This window comes from Neocloeon triangulifer, unplaced genomic scaffold (genome assembly GCF_031216515.1).
Source record: "Neocloeon triangulifer isolate White Clay Creek 2 clone unplaced genomic scaffold, ASM3121651v1 ptg000017l, whole genome shotgun sequence".
NCBI lineage: Eukaryota > Metazoa > Arthropoda > Insecta > Ephemeroptera > Baetidae > Neocloeon > Neocloeon triangulifer.
The window spans coordinates 6946861-6968043 of record NW_026775559.1 but is presented as its reverse complement, the minus strand read 5'-3'; the positions used below and the strand labels follow the sequence as shown (position 1 = coordinate 6968043).

At 39.5% G+C, this 21183-nt stretch overlaps 2 protein-coding genes across 3 annotated transcripts in view; one reads left to right on the top strand and one right to left on the bottom strand.

Annotated features, from left to right (window-relative positions):
* Positions 1-14: 14 nt before the first annotated feature.
* LOC132203388 (phosphatidylinositol 5-phosphate 4-kinase type-2 alpha) lies at positions 15-4494 on the bottom strand. Its single transcript, XM_059631153.1, has 8 exons — positions 4225-4494; positions 3682-3779; positions 3513-3623; positions 3313-3451; positions 3128-3258; positions 2903-3071; positions 2207-2489; positions 15-1978 (listed from the first exon to the last, which is right to left on the bottom strand). The coding sequence occupies exons 1-8, from the start codon at positions 4360-4362 to the stop codon at positions 1791-1793; spliced, it is 1257 nt and encodes a 418-aa protein (XP_059487136.1). The 5' UTR covers positions 4363-4494; the 3' UTR covers positions 15-1790.
* A 516-nt stretch (positions 4495-5010) lies between these two features.
* LOC132202907 (zinc finger protein jing) overlaps positions 5011-21183 on the top strand; it is a 33243-nt gene continuing 17070 nt past the window's right edge. Inside the window, exon 1 of one of the 2 annotated variants that reach the window (XM_059630191.1) lies at positions 5011-5341. In XM_059630191.1, coding sequence (XP_059486174.1) covers positions 5046-5341 — 296 coding nt within the window. In that variant the 5' untranslated portion in view covers positions 5011-5045. Of the gene's footprint in view, positions 5342-17542; positions 17800-21183 lie in introns of those variants that run through there. The other variant, XM_059630192.1, reaches the window with a different exon arrangement.

Below are 21183 nucleotides of genomic sequence, written 5' to 3'. Positions count from 1 at the left end.
TAAAAAGCGGTTAGTTAAATGAAATCAATTAACTGATTTATTTAATATCAGAGACCATCATACATCATGGTTAAGAGTTGTAACCACTGGTCTTTTACACAATAGACTCGGCATAATATTTATGTAGTATTGTTTCTTTTCTCATCATCTTTGCTTGCGTGTGTGATTTTCGCATATAGTACCATTAAGCATGTAGTTTATATTTTTCCTCTCCTGATTCTCATTATCATAGTACAAATTACAAACTAACAAGCCTTGTTTGCTCAGTTTATTTCCTCCAAGAGTGTGAGTGGGTGTGATTCATCTTTGTCGACAAGCACAGATACATATTATTATTTTTTCACATTACCTTATTACAGGTAAAACGACCGGTGTATATCATAGAAAGTAAAAAAGAACTTGCACGAAGAAAGGGTGTGTTAATTTTACTCATCGGCGCCGAAAGACGCCGATGAACGATTATTTCCCTTATTTACACAGAAAAAACGATCCATAAAACATTATAATATTTCAGCGAGTTATATTTAATCATTTTCATCATCAACAACGGATAATATATTTAGTTGTATGATACACATCCTTCTTTCCTAAATCTCTTTTTACAAAAGTAAACTTTCGAATCGATCCATATATGCGCGTCGCTCCATCGAAAAATGCACAAAAACATAGGGCTGTTATTGCTGTGTGTGTGTGTGTTTTGCTAGAAATTTTATGATAATCTCAACGCGGTTTCACGAGCATGCACACAAGCGTCCAACTACTGCGTTTCTACCGACAAAGTTACATAATATATTCATTATCCTGGCATGGGCATGGACGAACATGAAGCCGCAAGAAGTGTAAAAAACTGGTCAGGATATATTTGAGAATTGATTGTTCATTAAGTTTAAAGAAAAGATCATAAATTCTTTGTTCTTCGCAAAGAAATATTGGTAATTAAAAATCTACAAAAAGGGTTAAAATCATAGTTCATTTCCAAATGTCTTTATGATATTAAATTTTTAAGTCTTCGTCGATTTTAAGGCAAGCGGTTGACGTAATTGATGGGAAATAATGGAAAAGCGGTTTTCTTATCATGCGCGATAAACAGCAGTATGTCGATATCAGTGACTACGCGACTCGTCTTGAATAGAGTATATCATTATAATTTAGGCGGAGTATAGCAGGCGGGGTTACGGAAACATGCACGACCGACTCTCACTTGCGAACGTTCATAGTCTGCGAGAACCGATCGACCCGAATCTTGGCTCGCAGCACACATGTGTATCGAATTCCAGGTCTGATTATAAACTAATGGAAAAATTCCCTTTCCTTATTTTCTCTCTCAAAGATATACATTACATAAAATTTTCTTTTTATCCTTAAAATGCAAAGGTCACAGCAAAAATGATCAAGATAGCTAAAACCAATCAACCGCACACGTAGACCCAGAGAATTGCGTTAAGATAAGAACATTGAGCTTCGGAAGAAACAGGATAGTTAGATAGAAGATTTCACAGACGTTTGTGCTTCCCTCAAGCTGCTAGACGCCAAAATGAACTGCTTAAGTACTTGTTAAACAACATTGAATACAATTTTTTACCTTTTGGAAATATTGTCTTACATCGAACAAGAGGTGGGTTGTTTCGAGTTTAGCATTTTTCTGGTTGCACAATAGCGAACCATGATAGTTCCTAGTTTTTTTCTGTTTCATTTGTCAGTGAGTAAGTATTGGGTGTTAAATTAAAGTAAGATCTGCGAAAGGAAAGTTCGCTACGAGGGCGGGCGTGGCATAAAAAAAGAGTGACTGACTACTCAATGGCTTTGCTGAGAAACTCGATGAAGCGGCGGCCGTACTGCTCAGGGTCGCACGTTGAGATGCCCTCCACATTTGAACCATACTTGACCGTTTTGGCTGCCTTGGCCGCTTGCTTCTTGACCCCGTAGTGGGTCAACACATCGATGATGGCTAAAAAGTAGATTTCTCTCCTCTCCACTCCTGAAAAACAATTTAATAAAAAGAAATAGTATGAATTCAATGTACAATGCAATAACTATTGAAATATATTTTATTCTCTGAATTTTTGACTTTGTAAAAGGATGAAATATTGGATTTTAATAAGTGTCTTCATAAAAGGTCAACCAGAGTTGACACTTTGAACAGATACTTTATAAACATTAAATTTGTGGCAGCATGCATGAGGTTTGTAATGAATTTTAAATGTACCGTCTGAAGAGGGGATGGCGTAAATGTCAAGTTCGGGGATGATGCAGCCGTCGTGAAGGGAGGCCTCCCTGACCAGGGTCCGTGGCGAGTCTGGGGGCGTGGTGATTCCACCTGAGGCGCCTCCACCCCACCGCTGGTCCACACCAGAGCCGCTGGAGTCTTCGTCATCATCCAACTGGTTGTCGGCCTCGTCCTGGCCAGTGGCTCTTTCCTCCTCTGCCCTGGCAACATCATGAACGCCCAGCAGCAGCGAGTAGTCCATCAGGTGAAGCTTAGTTAGGAACTACAATTTAAAAAGAATCCTCTGATTAAACAAAGGAGCTGAAAACTTGAAAGATTTTTAACAATTATCAAAATTGTAGTTCAACAACTGAATTTCAAGGTGTTCAATCAACATAATAACAAGGAGAAAATAAACTTAAAACGTGATTTCCATTCTTAATGTACAGAATGCATGCAATTTTTGTATAATTATTTAATTCTCAAAATAAATTATTTTTTAATATGAAAAGTTATATGAAAATATTGTTTAGCACGCCTTATTACATTTATATTCAGAAACAACGAATAAACTTTGAGGAAACTTCTTGCGCAAGGAAAATTTATCTAATTGTGCTACTTACTAAGAAGCAACCTCTCAACATGAATTTGCTTTTGCAAAATAGATAAATAAGCATTTTGCAATAAATCACTCACCCCAACATCAGCGTTGAGGGTTTCGATAAGCTTTTCTTTGGCCTCCTCGCCAATGTAAATCTTCATGCCCTCCTTGACAAAGTCATTGTCCTTCAGAGTCGGCAAATCCTTTTCCTTCTCCTTGTCGGACGCCTCTCGGTCTACAGTGGATCCCTTTAGATCAAACTTCCTGCAAATTCATTTTCATTACAAACACTCACAAAAAATGGTAGAAACCAATCCAACCTGTGAGTCCGAAGATGGTTGCTGAAAACATTTCTCATCACAACAAAGTAGTGCTCGACGCCATCCACCGTCAGACGGAACATGGCTAGGTACTGGGGCAGCAGAGTTTTGCCATGCCTCTCAACTATATACTGGAAGAAGAAAAATGATCATAGAGAAAACAGAGCCTTTGATGTTTGCCATACTGGGTGATAGTCTTTGAGGAACGAGTGCATGCGCTCAACTTCTTCACTGGTCAGCGTCTTGATTATGAACAGCCGGTCATACGACTGATAGAATTTGGCGCCGCTTTTGCCAGGCGAATCTACAGGTAGGGGTTGAGATCTGCAAAGAAGCAGGAGGTGTCAGCCGAGAAGCAGACAGAATCTATATACATCAAACAGACCTAGTTAGAGACTCCTTGTAGTCCAAATCGTCAATGCCGAATCTTTCTCTCAAATTGCGAAACACCAGCGGACAGTACTCTTTGAACTTAAAGTGGCTTGGCATATTTTCCCTGTGGAGAGAAAATATTGGATTAAAATAGTGCTATTGGTGAGTGTGACTTTGGCTACTTGTTGAAAAGGTGGTAGTCCACTTTCAGTTTGGAGTGGGCTTTGAAGTCGTCAGGTAGCAGCATCACTGGGATGTTCACATGGCTAAGCTCATTGATCTAAAATGAAATAAAATAAAAAATAAAATGTGTCAAGAAAAAACTAATGCTGTATTGAAAAATATGAAGAAAAAAAAATGTGACTTCATTTCCTTTCCATTAATAACAGGAATAAACGCCCCCACCGCTACCGACTCCTCTAATACGCAAATAAGGACTCGAGTCATTCCGCAAACATTTAACTTTCCTCAAACTCTGCGCGAAGTAATTAAAACGAGCAGCGGAGCAGGATTATCATGACGGGACCGAAAGCCAAATAAACACAATTGTGAGCGATAACGTCGCGTTTGCAGCGGCTTTTGACGGACAATGCAAGGGGTGGGTCTCTCAGAAGACGGGCACCAGGATGGGGTCAAACGCAAGGTTAGCGACCCTGGGAGGGTTGGAGGTAGACAGGGAGGCCCTCGAGGGCGCAGTGGGACGTCTGTCTGATTAAGGGGCTCACCGTGTGGTTGACCCCCCACATGAATACGGAGAGCAGCGGCTCGCTGGCGCGGAAGAGCTTCACTTTCTGGTGCTTAACCCTGAAGTGCTTCTTCTTGAGCTTGCTCAGGCCGCTCTGCATCCTGCCGCCGACGCTCATGGTTGCTGCTGCGCTCACTCAACGCGGCTACAAGTCCATAACACCGCGACGAGCGCAAATTTCTGCACTGCTCCGGCCGAACCCACTGCAAAATCGAGCTGTACGACGAAATGTCAATTTTACGCCCGCACAAAGTTCTCAACAGCACCGCTAGATGGCTCACGAGTTACCAAGTAAACTAGTGCTGCCATCTATTGACAAATTAAAAACTAGGAAATTTTTCCAGACTAAAATTTATTATTACTACGTACAACGTACATAATTATTATAATTACAATTTGTTGATATAATCTATATTTATGATATTTGCTACAATTTCCTCTCACTACGTTGATTTTTAAGAAATGAATGGCTAATTTGTTCATTTTATATAAATAGAGCAGAGTACATATTTTTATATTGAGTATTTAGAAAAATTTTTGAAATTTAAAAATTTTATTATAAGAAGATGATGTGTTGAAAGGCTACAAACAAGACCTGAAAGGCAGATTTCAATAAAGAGTTTCAGTTTTGAAGTTTTGCAAGTGGGTGACCTCGACCGAGGAATTTTTCAAGTTCACGTTCGCGCGGCGGTGCTGCCCTCTGACGTTGGCGCGCCGAGTTTGTTGAAACATTTTTACCATCATCTGTATTGTGTTTTGAGTGTGACGTCACGGTGGTGGTGCGGCTGCTGCTGTTTCAAGATGGCAGAGGTGCGCGAATCGCTCGGCACGGCGGCGGCTAGGTTATCTGCCGAAAAAGCGACGATTGCTGAGAAAAGTCGCGCCCGCCGAGCGGTCGACGCAACAGTGGCAGCCACGATGACCAAAGTTGCGGGGGCGGTTTGCCGCCCCCTCGCCTACCTGGCTGACGAGGGGCTGGTGTTTGATGGAGCGGCGGCCGAAGAGGCCAGGGACGGCGAGGACGATGACAACGGTGGCGGCGAGCCCAAGAAGAGGTGCTGCGGCGACCGATACGACAGCTCCGAGAGTTCAGACAGGTGAGTGTCAAAGGTTAAAAACCCCTGGTGAACCTTACGGGGTCATCACGCACGCGGTCATTTTTTTACAAAGAAAAAAATGCACGCACAGGATAGGCGCATGGCCGCGGGCCCAACTCGCTCGCGACCGAAAGGGAATCGCGACGAAAGCGAACTCGTTTCACCACCACATACAGATAATTCAACTTTTTTAGCGGTTTTTACTAAAAATTTTAAAAATATTTTGAAATCACTTTTTTTTCTGATTTTTGGGCTAAATAAATTGTGTATGTAGCAATTTTAGTTACTCAATGTGCTCGATGGATTCCCACCGAACAAAATTTTCCCGAATATCGAATGTGGATTTAATCAGATTTTATCCTCTTCTCAAATTTTAAAAAAATGGTACATTCTGGGCAAGCTGTGCAGAAATAATAGATGCGATTTCGAGTGCCTAGCAAAACCGAGCGTTCAAATCTCCTTGCTGATTTGCATACAGCCATTATCATAGAGAACGAGCGTGGCTGCGGCAAACACTCAAAGAGATTAAATTTGGTTTGCATTTTCGATGAAGTTTGCTGCTCGAAATACTCTTCTCTTCTATTCAACTGAATTGTGAATTTGAATTTTGGCAAAATAATTGAATTGTGGCTTCATAAACACGCAACACATTTTTTTGTACGACATGAAAGTTTAGAGAGAAAGAAAAGCGAAAAATTTCATTGAAAATATTAATGATGTGTACTAAAATTATTGAAAAATGTTAATTAACAGTTTTTTAACAAATAAAAACTGAAGAGTAAATTACAGAATATACCTCACAAAATTGAGTATTGAAATCTCAATAGCAAAAAATCAAGCAGCATTACCAAATAGATTTGTTATTGTAATTTTACACTGTTTGGAAATAAAATAAGATAAAAATTAAACAAACAAATTTGTAGACCGTAGTCAATTTTTTTAGCGTAAATGTTTCTATGAATGTTTGTAATGAATTGAATCCTTATTTTATCTTTTTCTTGATATGTTATTTATTTTTTATCATTGTTGTTTATTTTTCCACGTTGTTAGAAAATAAATTTTTTAGTTGTTTTTTGCACTCAATTGTTGAGAACAATTTATTTAAAAAAAAAAATGGCATCACTACTCGCAAGAATTTTTCTTTTAGTTATTTATTTTCCGTATTTTTTAATAAATAAATTAATGATATTTGCATTTATTTTGATAAGACCTAAATCCTGACTTTCAGAACCACAGGATCTGAATGGTTTTCCTCAGCTCAAAACCGGAAAATATTTTTCAGCTGCTTTTCATTAAAACTTTGCGAAACTAAACAGAAGATACTTGTTTTGCAGAACGAAAGAAAATGCAAGTTGATTATTTCAAGTTTAAATCTCGGTGCTGATTAGCAATGATTTTGTTTTGCGGTTTTTGCTCTGCACCTCATCCTGCCGCAATTGCTACAATGTTGAGCAACTCGAGTCCCAAGAAGTAAGTTGTAGTGCTGCGCAACGCCTGCGATTTATCATGCAGTCTCAGTGCTGCATTTTTTTGCTCGTTTTGCGCTGCGGAAAAGGCATGAGAGGACCTCGTATAATGTTCTCGGTAATATTTGTATTGCCGCGTGATGCAAGCCGAGAGCGCGGTGCAGCAAACCGGGAAAGGTGAAGGCCAGCAGCGGACAAAGCAAGATCAAGGCGGCCGCGCACGCAGCGAAAAGAAAGAGCATTGACTTTTGCACTCGGCTCTCGCTCTCTCTCGGTTTTTCATATTAAAAATTACAAAACGCTCGAATTTATGTAATCGACCTATCGGAATAAATGTGTACGGGCAATTCGATTTCCCGAGTCGATAAGCGAAATGCAAAGAGTCATTAGTGTCGTGTTTGTGCCGTGTGTGATTTGCATCGAAGGCAAACACAGACCCCGTTCGCCTTCGTGCTCTTTTATATCTGGCGAGTCGGATGTTTTAAAATAATATCGACATTGAAGCATTGAATGACAATGAAAAGGTTCTTGTATACTGATTGATCGCTGAATGGGAAATCGAAAATCAAGATGTTCCACCACAATTGTTGGATATTAAATCATGAATAATTTAACAATTGTTGCTGATTTTGAAAAGATTGCTGTTTTAAAAAGAGATATATACTTTTTTATTGAAATAAATTACAGTTTTACCCCTGCAAAATAAATCATTTTCCAACGCAAATCTGTGTTAGTGTAATTTATAGTTTAGCACTTGATTTTCACACTAATCCTTACAATTTTTGGCGATAAATCTATTTCTCAGAATATAATCAACCTCATCACACATAAATTGCAACAACTAGTTGAAAATTTTTTAGCCGCCCAAATTGTACAATTTTGTGTAAATATGCTGCAAAAAATCTCCTTCCAAAATATATATTTTATTGAGAGAAAACAATCACGCTTTTTTTCTGGGTAAAAGTTTTCAAACTTTGATGCAGCTGAAAGTGAAATTCAAACAGTAAATGAAATCCTGATTGTTTTGTTTTGATTTTTAAAAGGTTTTTATGTGTAAAAATGTGTGAGAAAAAACGGCTCCAAAATATGGAATACATACCAATATTATCTTTTTGTGTCTATAAATATTTAAAACTTAATTAAAACCCAGAAATTGAGGTAAAATAGCAGCATAAGTGGCCTGGAGAATGTAAATTTTGATGTTGATTTTCTATGTAATTTTCCTTCCAACTTTTTTCAGAATCAGAGTAAATGGAATTAAATCACTAAGTGCAAATCTCTATATAAACTTGCGTTATGATTTTGTATTCATATTTCATTCAATCAATTTGATGTTTGATTAATAAAGTGTTGTCATTAACGCGCATTAAAGTTAAAGCATATAACAAGTCGGAAGGTGTCCGCGCTGCAAATCGAAAGCATCAATCGCGCGAGCGAGCAACGTAATAATTCCTGATCGCAGCTGTGAGACGCAAAACGCCGCTTACATTTATTTATCTCGCAATTTATTTGATGGCCGAGTCGCCGTGTTGGCAGAGCCGACCAAGTTCATTATTCTCGCGACTGCACCTGAAGCGAACGAACCTCGGCTCGGCGGGCGAGTCGTGCGCATTTTATTCAGTCAAAGTAGGAGCGAGAGATGCTCTTTTGCAATTCGCCCTCTTACGATTCATTCGCCGCATATCAATCAAATCGAACGCCCAATGTCCGCGCAGATGCTTCATATTCATGACCGACTGTCTCGCTCCTAGCAGACCCTTGTCAAACACACATTAGTTGTCTTCCGAGACTGATTCTATTTTTAACCTTGGACATAAATAACTTGCAAATTAATTCGGTTTGGCAAGAGAACATTAGTTGTGAAATTTGTTGAAATAAGTTATAATGTTAAACTTTTGAAAACGCATTTGAAAAATGCAAAACAATCAAAACGTCGTTTCACAAAGAACAGACGAAAAGATTTGCAATCTTTATTTTCTTATTACGATATAAATTGTTGCCTCTGATGATTTTCCAAAATTAATTTTGAAATTGTTAATCTACTGAGGATCATGGAAAGAAAATTAACAAAGCGATCATGTTATTTTTATTATAAAGTTTACACTGCGTCATTTACCAGAACGAATAAATTTATTTACCCCGCGTCAAAGTTTCGTCCTCCCCCGGCATATGGCCCGCTTTGTTCGCCGCCCGTTTTCACTCGAAACAAAGCGAACAATGGATTTTTTGGAAGGTTCGTTTTTCGTCGCTGCCACCAAAATTACCTTTTTACCCCATTGCGCTTAGCTCGCTGAGCGACGTGCATTTGCCCAGAGCGACGCGTAATAAGCCTGACAAGTTGTCCTCGCAACGACAATGAGCTTGCAGCGTATAAAGCGCTGCTGCTCGAAATTTCTAAAACTTCTTTGTCTTGGCTGAGGTCAGCTCGGGATAATTTGGCGTGAATGAAATATATGGGGCTTCCTAAAGAGGGACTCGCCAGACAGCGATAGAATTGAGAGTTGTATTGTTAAACTGTGGCCCCATCTTCGGCGATGTGAAGTTTTGTTTACAAAACAACCGTCTGGAAAGTTGGAGGTTACTTAAGAAGTTTGTCCAATTCAATGATATTTATTAGTTAACTTTTGCAACATTATACGTTTAAAAAATTGAAATATTGTTCAAAAATAGTTTTATTATTATTTTTTTTTAAAGATGTAGATCTGAATTCTTAACAGTTTTGTTATTTTGATTGTATTTTTAATTCTTTTTTAGCTGTTATATTTAATTAAATCTGTATTTCTTTGCCAATTAAATGGCAATTGCAATTAATGACCCTCGATGGTTTTCGGTTTCACCAAATCGAGAGGCGGGACACGTTTTTGTTTGACGAAAGTGAAAACCGGCGTCGTCGTGGCTTAGTTGACAATTACTCGAGTTGCATAGCGTCGCGCGGAATAAGAGGCAATCAGGCTGAGTGCGCGCGTCTGCCGTGTAGCAAAATAAACACCCGACGCCCCCGCTCGCTTGGGTGCTGCAAGCGCGAGTATTTTTGTACTAGACGCATTCGCATATAGCTCCCCTCGCTCTCTCTCAAACTGAAGCGAGCGGGCGAGATTTGCTTTGTAAAAGTTTGCATTCTGCACGCGGTGCAACAGGAAACGGCGGCGGCTCAAGTGTCGCGGTTGCACTTGGCAAGCAGAGAGGCGAAATTAATTAATGGAGAATAACGGGAGAAACGAGCAAGGGCTTCTCTCTTTGGAAAAACTGACTCTCAAAATCATGAGGGATAATAGGGGCTCACTTAATTTGACACTTGTGATACGGTTCATTGTGGTTTAAAACTTTGTGTAATTTAAAATCAAACCAATTTGATCCCAATTTCGAATTCTTTTTAATTTTCGTGGTTCTTCAATTAAAAAAAGAAGGTTTAAATTTCACTTTTTATTAAAATTATTATCAAATCACGCTACAAAACCTTTGCGTTTGATCTAGTGTTAATTTAATGTGATTTTAATTTATTGTCACATTATATTTTGTTTTTATTTTAAGTTTTGTGCTGCAATATGGATGATGTGTTAGTTAGTGGTTGGACGGGCGGGCCTGTCTTTGATGGCCGAGTTTCCTCCCCACGAACGAAATGACGCAAAAGTAAATCGGGTGCATGAGCCGGAGCAAGTGTGCGAAAAGCCGGCGAGCGAACAACCCCTCTTGCGAGAATCGCGGGGGTGAGTGGCCGCCGAAGCGCGTCTTTCCTATTGCACACGAGACAGACGTGCATCGCACCCGAACAAAAATGGCGCTCGCCACTAGAGATGCATCCTGTGCTCGGCGCGCGAGCAGGACGACGACCCACTGATATTTATAATTATCTCAAATCTGGGACGTCCTTTCCAAAAATTTGATAAGGAGACTAGGTTTATTAAAGATAATTTCATGAACAAGTAGAAAAGCCTCTTGTTAAAAACAAATCTGCGGTGAAAAATAGTTTTAAATATTCAATCATAAATTTTTACATTCGTTTTATTAATTTTTGCCTTCTTTCATCAATGTAGTTTTAAATTTTTTAGAAACGAAGGCCACAGGTGGAGTTCGTAGCAATAATTCTGCATTTGACGTATATACTGGTTCAAATTATTCCAGAGGCAATCAATTTCCGAACCGAATTAATAATTCGTCTGCCGCTAATTTATGGCTCGCAATTTAACTGAGCTAATCAATCTGGACGTCATCCCCCGTGGAGAGATGAATTTCTGGCCAAAGCAAACTGGGCAGTGAAAAAATCAGCAAGGTCCGAAAAGTGGGGTCCGCTTTTTCAGCGGCGCGAGTTCCGAGAAACTCGTCTCTCTCACGCAGCCTCGTTGTGCATGGCGTAGTGCGAGAGAGGAAAAAATAGAGAGGCGGAGAGCCCCCAATAAACATACAGCAGCAGCTTGGGTGCACCAGGGGGCAACTTTTTTCTCTCGCGCGCAGCAGCACGGGAGGAATGATCAAATACGTGGAACATAAAAATCGCGTGCTTAAAAGGCTCGTTTTCACGGAATTGCTTCGCGGCGGCCGCCGCTGGAGCGATGATCGGGTTTCCATCCAGGTTGCTCGCGGGATTCCAGTAGTTTCAAAGCACTGAATTGAAGAGAAAAATCTGATGAAAATTATTGCAATTTTAATATAAATAGGAAGTAAATGTGACTAACAATAAATTTGAGAGATTCCACTTTGAAATCTTTAAACAAACAACAATAAAAAATAATCATTTGAATTTAAAGTCGGCTTTTCCTCGGTGGGTTTTTGTGAGTTGTTTATTGTTTAAGAAAAAACAGTATCAAGGAAAAGCCGACTTAAATTCAAATCACTATGAATCAACCCTGGATCTGCCTGGATCGTGAAATTCTACCACAAAAACAATTAAAAAATTCTGAAGGAAAAGATTTTGCTACTGTTTATGTTGTTTGAATATTTGCATTATTAACTTTGCTTTTGCTGTTTTTTTTTTATTACAATTTAGGCAAACAATTTAATTTTAAATTGGTTTCAACTTAGGAATAAATCTCCAGAAAATGCTGTCATGTAAATTTCATGGTTCGTATTTTGATGTTCATTTGATGCTGCAAAAGTTAAAAATATTGTTGCGTAGGAAAGTAAAATTATGCTTTTTTCTTTGTTGTTTAGTTTTTCAGCGGTTTTTTCTTTGGCGTACGTCCTACGTGCTCTGCTGACAAAAACAGGCCAGGTGCTCTGTGGACTGATTTTTTTCCCTGTCCTTTTTTCTCCCTCACCTCTATAGCTCACTGCCAACGCACACAGGCATTGATTTTTTTTTCCATCTTTCGATAATACTGTTAGAGCTCTCGGGATTTTCTCTGGTACAGGAGAGTGCTCTCCAGATGAAAAGTACATTTTCAGATGTCGGCACCCGCATTTCCGAATCGCGAGCGCCCGCTGCGCGATACTTCAACCTATCCACAAGAAATTTTGGCGAAGGGAGAAAGAGCAAAACGAAACGCAGCTGTGGCGCGAAACAAATTGTTTCGTCCGGGGCGCCACGATTTGTCATAATTACACGTACTGTGAGCACAGCAGATGACGCTCTTTTAAATTTGGCTCCGCAATTACGCCGAGTGGCTTCCGTAATGAATCAAAATGGTCCTCTAAATAATGCACGACCCGGTCGATTGCAATTACAAGTCCGTCTGTTCACCGTGGCCAAACACGAAATTACGTCCACGCGAGCTGGTGATTCATTTTACGGTTATAGATTTAAAATCATTTTTATTTCTTAATTTTGGGAAAAAGTTTGCTAACGTCACCTATGGTATGGTTTTATAATGTGAATTTATTTTTTCCAAGTCATTTTGACGAAATTTTTTGGGAAAATACTCTGTCTGAGGAAATTTTTAAACAACCCAAATAAATTATTGTAATATTTTTGGAAAAAAATGCTTTATGCAATTCACTGCACTAATATAAAACGTCAAAGCTGTTCCTGCGCTAAAGAGATAAACAACAAAATTCGCGGACGATCACAGGGTTGGTCGTCGTCCGTGGCACAAAAGAGGGTCATTCGAGCGCGTCGGAAATTTTCATTCATAATGGTCTCGCGGCTGCCGAGCTCTTATCTGTACACGTTGTGCATAATTGGCGCTTACATGCAGCGGCAACTGAACGCAGGGGTGCGTGTTGCGGCGGCGGGGTGACGTGGCGCGCCGACCATGTGTGTAGCAGTGTAACACACTTTTTACCCTTGCAATCTGTTGGACGCTAAAGGGGTTCTGCATCCCCTTCTCCTTGCTTATTATTATATGGCCGGGTCGGATGTGTACACATTGAGATCGAGCGCAGTGCGCGGCCCTCTTTTCAAATCATTGGTCTTTTAGCGCACCAAACCGGTTTATTATTATTCCTGCAGCGACGAAACCCACCCAAAGTTGAAAAGTTCTAACAGCACCTGCGTTCTTATATCCATCTGATTATAAAACACCAGAGTTGATGTGCAGACTAAATCTTTTGTTATTCAACGCCACTTTAGAAGCGCCTCATAAATTTAAATTTGTGAATAAATAACATGTGATCAACGATTCAATTGTGGTGTAACCTAACTTTTATAGATCTGAATGATTATGGGAAAAAAAATTTTAATTTTAAAAAGCGCATACTGCAAGGAAAAATATTAAAATTTCAACCTTATTTCTTCTAAATTAAAGATATTATATTTGGAACGCTTTTTATCTCAGATCATTTGTAATAATAATTAAGGTTTTAGACTTTCGCAATCGCCCCATCGTTGTTTCAAATTTGCATCAAGCAAAGTTACAGAACCGAAAATCTGCTTTGATTGAGTTCTGGGTAGCGCTGCCGCGGTTTCGCATTTGCTGAATTTAACTCGATTAAGCGCATGTGGGGGTGACTTGAATACTCCCCCATCGGCTGCACTCAATATGTACATTTCTCTTTTGGATGTATGGCACGCTGCTCAAATAATACGGATCGAGCTTGATTGGGTTATTGGCGGTGCATCGCTGTATTTAAATTTGACACAAATTGAGTTGCTTCCCGTTTGAAGTTCGATCAAAATGCAATTCGCTTCAATCAAGTTTGAATAATTTCATTTGCGACACTGTCAATCTCTGAATAATTTTTATCTCTAGAAACAGAAGCATGTATTCAATATTATCTTATCAAAATTTCTCTATTTGTTCGCAGGTGAGTTGTTGACGGGATTAAGTACTTTTCGCTGTTCGTAAGTTTATTGAACCACTTCCTTTGTTCTAAATTTTTTTTCCATTTCATGCTATTTTCAAAGTTTTATTAATACAAAAAAAAAAAAAAAAATGCTAAAGATTTAAATTCAAATTTTCATATAATTTACACTGAAATAATTTCTGTTGAGAATATTAAAATCAATTGAACACCCTTTTCTGCCTTCTTGAGATGTGGTAATTGAGTTCAAACGAGGGTATGAGTTTCCAAATACTGCAGTGTTAGTATTCGGGTCGCCTTTGATTTCACGAGACCCTTGCGGTCAGCCAATTGTTATTCCCTGTCGCAAATCGTATATTTTCTCTCGGACCAAAACAAACTCAACTGCGGCGATGCAATAAAGAGGCAAAACGATAGAGTTTTGACTCCCTTGTTTGCCTTGGAAACTCGAAACTTTGGCCGAAGTGATTGGAAAGCGATACACTCTCTTAATATAACACGTTTTTTGGCGCAGCATCCCTCTCCCCAGTGCAATAGCCACCCCCAGACGCTGACCGAGAGCTGCATGTGCATCTCTTACTCTTTTGTCCAGCACGTGCACCCCCGATGTGCGGCACGTACGCGACCACCCCCTGCTGCACCCACCCATAATCCTCTCATGACTCATGCGCTGCTGGGTATTACTTTTATTGGCAGCTGAAGAGTGAGCGGCTCCGGATTTTAATTAGCGATGCATCTGCTTTAAAGAGTTTTTGCCTCCTCTCATTTGGAGAAATTTGTTTGCCAAAAAAGGAGAAGAAGATAAGAATAAGATAAGAGCCTTTTAATCGCTTTAAAAATCACTTCTCGTTCGAAATTAACATGGATTATATGCAAATTAGGTATTTACTTAATCTGGGCATGTTTTATTCAAATTATTCAACATTTGGGTGCTATAGTTCAGGAAATAAAGTCAATAACACAAAAACACCCAAAAGCTCATTATTCATTATTCAGAGTCATGCTCAAACAATTTTTTTCTTCTTTTGAAATGATAAATTGCCCTTGCAAGTTTTTCCAACTCGCAACGTACTCTCGTCAAATTGATTCCAACGCGCGTTTTTTCGGCGTTGATCGATCGCCGCTCAATCGGTCCGGGGTCGGAGCAGAGCGAATCGCTGGGCAATGCAGCAGCCGAAAGGAATTGTCCCTGTGATAAAACTGCACTAGTTTTTTGTTACTTGAAAAAAGTATCTCGCAGCGAGCAATAAATCGCGTTGGCGCTGAAGCTGTGACCCAAAGTGCAGAAAGCCGAAGCAACCCTCGGGCCGAGCCGCAACCCTGAGAGAGAGCTCACAAAGAAGAAAATGTCAAAGAGGGGGAGGGGAACTACAACACACAATTCGGGTGCTTATTTTCCGCCTCCCTCAATCATCCCCAGCAACACGAATAAGAAAAAAGCAGCAGCAGTTGGTCGCTGCACAAAGCAAACACATACCTGGCGCATTCCCTGGCCAAGGTCTCTAAATTTCACCTCTCTCGAATTTCCTATTACCTCTTCTACACTGCACTTAAGATAGCTATCTTAAGACAAAAATTGGCTTGAGACACCGGTGGAGAGTGAAGTATGGTTTGCTGAGACAGCAAGCTCCCTCAGCGAGCTCGCGAGCTGTCTTGGCAGCACTTTTTGCTTAGCACATGCGCACTTGGAGGGACGAGTTGTAAACAAACCCAAGTTTTGTTACGGGTGGTGTCCAAAAATTAGTGTTTTTCTGACAAATTACTGACCTTTTGCTCAAAAAAATTAAGTAGATAAACATATATCTCAAACTAAAGAAGGCATTGCTGGCATAGATTAACATGGAGGCCATCACTACAACCTGTTTCAAGCGGTGAAAATAATTTTCTACATCGCCAACATGGAATTTTTAATTTTTTTTTTATGAAATTAATAAATCTTTTGTTATATAATAAAAATTAAAATAAAAAATTACATTTCAAAAGCAACACATATATTCTAAATGAATATTTTCCCCCTAAAATCATTTTGTCTTGTAAAATTAATATTTTTTTAATTTTTTAATTCCTTTCATTTAAAATTGAAGATACCTATCTCTTAAAAAATAAAAATTAAAATTACAATAAAACTGTTCGACAGGTGATGTGGATCATTAAAATAAGTATATAATAAAGATTGTGATCCTCAAATAATTTTATTATTAGATTTTATAATTTAACTTACATATATGGTGAAGTGAAATTATTGCTATTTTATTAATTGATTACACTGTTTTTAATTTTCAAGATTTTTTCATCAAATGTGCAATTATATAGCAAATTTTAATTGGAAATTAATATTTAAAAATGAATGACAGAGCAGAAATAAGAAATAATTATTATTTTGCGTCAAAAAAATTAATCTTTATGTTAGTCAATTATAATTATATTAATTTAAGTCTTTACAAAAAAATGTCATAGTAAATATTGCGAAAGAATGAAAATTTTATGTTTTTAATAAAGTTTTCTGGCCGAGTGATTGGCTGGTCCGACCGCAAAAATAATTGGCGCTTCGATCGATTTAAGTGCAGTGTAAAATGCAGTAATTTTGGCTTAGCATGCCCTAAGACAGCAATTGCTCAGCACTATCTTAAGTGAGCGTTTGATGTAGAGCCAGCATATGTTGATATGGGCACGACGTGAGCGGGAAGAAAAATAATCCGCCCGGCGGCGATTGATATTTCCTCTCTGCGTTAATTGGGAAAATTACAGCACGATGTGCTTAGGGGAGAGCTTTGATAGTAAAATAGAGTAGTTGCCGCTCATTTTGTCCTTGTGCTCATTTTAGCACTTCAATCATCAATTTTATAACAGAAATTCGCTTTGTTAAGAATATGCTGACCTATTAAACAATTGGATTAAAAATTTAAACTAAAGTAGAGGTAATGTAAATAAAATTTTTAGGATTTTATAGTTTAGTTAAAACACACTTCTTGAAAGCGCGGCTAAATCTCATTATAAATTTAATTATTATTTTATCAATTAAAATAAATTATTTGGCCATTGAATCGAAAATTGGATGCAATGAGTAATATTTTCATCTAAAACAAATGTTTAATCAGGAGCATCAAATTAAAAGCTCAACGTTTTCCAACTGTAAACATTCCAATCATGCTTTTCAAAAGAGAGTCGCTGGCATTGATTGCAAAATAAATATCCATTCACTTATTTGTTTACTCAATTAGACAAACAGTGCCTATTGAAATATGATCATTTCAACAAATTAGGTGTAAATGAATTTCAATCAAATTGATTCGCATTTCCCGTCCAGTGGTTTGATAATATACCCACCTATAAATGAGACAACGAGACACAGGGTGTCGCATTGATTAAAAACCTGACGCTGCTTGCCTCTTTCTTTCTCGTTGTCAGCAATGACAATAACGATAAAGAGCAGCGGAGCAGGGCATGCATGGGAAAGGCGACGAGTGTGTGGAGCTGCACGCAAAAGCAAAAGCAGGGGAGTCTCGCGGCGGCTCGTCCTCCTCCCGACCGACCGACGGAAGGCCCGAGCCGAGTTCGAGTCAGTCGCGTTCGAGAGGCCTTTGCGGACGGAGCCGTGCGGCCGCCGCTCCCTGGATTTACCAACTTGTGAGATAGCGCTGCCCGTTTTTTCACTCTCGGAATCGGCGGCCACATGCACGTACTGCGCCGAATGACCCTAGCTTTTGTGATACGCCCGCAGGATTGAGCAAGCACCATGGTCAGCGTGCTTTCGAGCGATTTCATCGCGGCCACGTTCAGCACGGCCACCAACGCGTCCTTCTCGTCTGAATCCAGGTTCGTTTCCGCCCGGCCAGCTATTCCGAGCAAAAATTAATTTTATTTGTTTACTCGAGTAATTTACACCAAATTGCACACTTCCTCCAGCGAAATCGTTTAAGGAGCTGGAGATGCGTGTGATTGATTATTGCCGCAAATTCACGCTTGGCCAGTTCCCTTTTCCTTTCTCACACCTCTGTCTTTTTCTGTACAAAAACCTCATATTTTATGTTGCAAGTTTTCAAGTGAGAGAAGAGGATCATTATTTTATTTTTATTCTTGCGTGTTTATGAATTTTTATGCTCGTCGTCACCGCATTATGCAAAGCAGCGTCTTTTTACAAGTGGAGTGAGACAGGGAGGATGAAAAAGATGCAACACGCCATTGTCAACTGAGAATGAAAAGCGCGAGGGAGCATATTTATTTCTCTCCCCCACCCCGAATAACGAGAGAGATATGCTTAAACAGAGAAAAAACGCGAGTCCATTTAAACTCCTCTGGAAACACATTTCGAGGCGAGTGGAGCGGAACAAGAGCGCGTATGAATAAACATGAAATATTCGCGGGAGAGCTTTGCAGGTTCAAAGGGCCGTGGTGTTGACACTGCGGAAACGAGGCGGTGGTTTCGCAGCTTTTCCAATTGACTTTGATCAAATTTCGATGGTACAACAAATAAAGCTGCTTTTTTCTCTCTCTTTATATTTGCCAACGCAAGCACCTCTGTCGCCAATTAGCATAAATAATTCGTTGTTTGCTATACAGAGAAGCGTGTGATGAATGAAAGACAAGTTTCGGGATTTTTGAGAGGAGCATTTGTTTCAGGCTAGAGAGAGTTGGCAAGGATTCAAATCACATAAAATCGTCTGATATCAAGTTGTATGTAGTTGAGAGATTTCAGGATCATTTGATCAGATTCTATAGAAGTATCAAAATGAATTTCAGTAATCAAATCAGTTAAGCATGAATTTTATTAAAATAAAATAAAAGAAAAAAACAGTAGTGCACAAAAGATTTGTTTAGTAAAAGGTTAAACTTTTATGTGCTATTAGCAAAATTTTCGCATTAAAAACTAATTGTAAGCTATAAAATCTAGCATACTCTTATTCAAGTGTAGAACGAAATCAGATAAAATTTTTATAGAGATAAGTATTTTTGGGCCAAATACATCTTTTCCATCCTCTCTGTCTCACTCCTCTTGTAAAGAGACGCTGCTTTGCATACAAATTCGTAAACATTATTTATCATTTTTCATTCGCTTGATTCGCTGCATTCAATGGATCAAATAATGATCTAAACCGCAGGATGCAGCGTTTCATTCTTTGGTCTCTGGCACAATCGAATCAGCAGAGACGTGTGTTTGCGAGGGCGCGGCGTTGGCGATGCGCTCGGCGTCTCGTTCGCTCGCTCGCTCGCGGCCGAGGGAAGAAGCTCGGTCGACGGCTTTGCGCCGGCTGCTGCGCCAGCCGAGGATCGATCGGCGTTCGCGGCCGCTCAATACGCCGTGCGTCCGTCCTCGCTCGCGGAACATCAGCTGATAAGGCATGCAGGCGCGCCCCGCACGCAGCACCAACGACGCCGCTGCAGGCAGATGCGAACGACCCTCTACAGCTCTTGCGAAACCCGTTTCGCCACCCCTTTCCGGGGGTGCCGCCACGTCGATTGGATTTCGGTCATTATCTCCTTCGGGAAATAATTTACGACCCGCGGAGTCGCCGGACAGCTGCGCGGAAATCGCCCTTGAGCCTGAGAAAGAAAAACTGCCATAGCGAAGAAACGCTTTTGGAATAACAGAGTGGAAAATATATTTATTATTTCTATAAAATTTCAAAGGAGCCCAAATCACGTTTTGGGTAGCCCAATTCGGTTGAATTTTAATTTCCTCTTCCGTAACAAGAGTTCCTTCCAATTAGGGAAGGAAAATTACAGCGAACGCAATTACTGCCCTTTTCCTTGTTTTGTTTCAGAATAGGATCAAGTTCTAGGTAATCAGAGTTGCCACAAGGAAGCTTTTTTATTTTTTCGTCTCTTCAATTTCTCTTTTAATCCGTCATATTATTATGTTTTTTTTTGTTTGGCATAGAATATTGCCAAAATCTGTCGAGATCAAGGCCTCTTTGTTATCTCAGAGCAGCGATCTTTGCTCCCGGCGCCTCAAGCACGTGTAATTTTGATAAAAAGTAGATTTTCGCGCACTACTGATGACGGAACGAATCGCGTCTTTCAGATCGCTGAGGAAGCAGACCCTCAATAGACGCATGACAAAAAACGCAACTTCAATAATGCGCAACGTGCCAAGCAGCAGCTGTTCGTGCACGTAATGGATACAAAAATAAATCATCGAATTCACATTCATGCGTCGCGCGGCTACTCCAAAAGGCCACTTCCTTTCCTCGCTACGTTAAATATTTATTATTGTATTTACTTGAGTTGCGATTAAGCAGTTTTTATTGTTTCTCAAAGTACATGAGTGCGCACTCGTATATAAGCAATTTGCAACCCCAAGAAAATGTAATTCCATCGCTGTCGTATTGTTTTATTTATTTAAAATATAAAATCAAGCCATGAGGAGGGAATTGTTTTCAAGTGCCGCCCCTCAGCCTTTCTTTGAAACATTTCTGCAGATTTATAGATTCACTTATAATGCTGTATAGAGCGCAATCTTTAATTGCAGGCAGTTAACATAAAACTGAAAAGTTTTATTTACCAACAGGGTATTCTCAGTTGAACTCGACTTAATTGAATTGAATTACACAACCCGAGGGAACTCGTCGTTAATTTAGTATCATTTTTAATCGCTGCTCGTAAAAGCCGCGTCCACTTGAATAATTGACACGGTCGCGCGTATCCAGTGGAGGGGATTTTGACAAAAACAATTTATATCAAACAGAAAAAATTTCAGGAGGAGCTTTTGGAACGGATACGAAACTCATAGCGGATCGGATTTCGGATAGAAAAAGGGAGGCACCGTATATATTTCCAGCAACGTCTAATTAAAAAGCGACTGATTAGAAAATTCCCCCCAGCTCCAAATGGAGCGAAGAAGAAACTTGATCCGAACTAGAATCTTGGTAAAAGGGTGAAAAGTACACTAGAGCCTGCGGCTGTTTCCTCTGATTGCCTGAGTAAATTATCATGTGGGCCAAAACATCATCAATCAGCAGACAAAGAGGAGAATCACGAATTATTGCCCAGACCTTCGGATCGTCCAAGTTAACAACCAATTTTTGCGAAAATATTTGCGGAAATAAATTAAGTTCCCACGGTTTTTTCACCAATCTTTCAAGTAACTTTTAAATTTGTAACTTTTTTAAGTAATTTTTATCCTACCAGCTTATACTGGTAAAGTTACCAGCAGCTGCAGTGACTGCAGTACCCATGCACTTTTCTAACACGGTGTGTTAA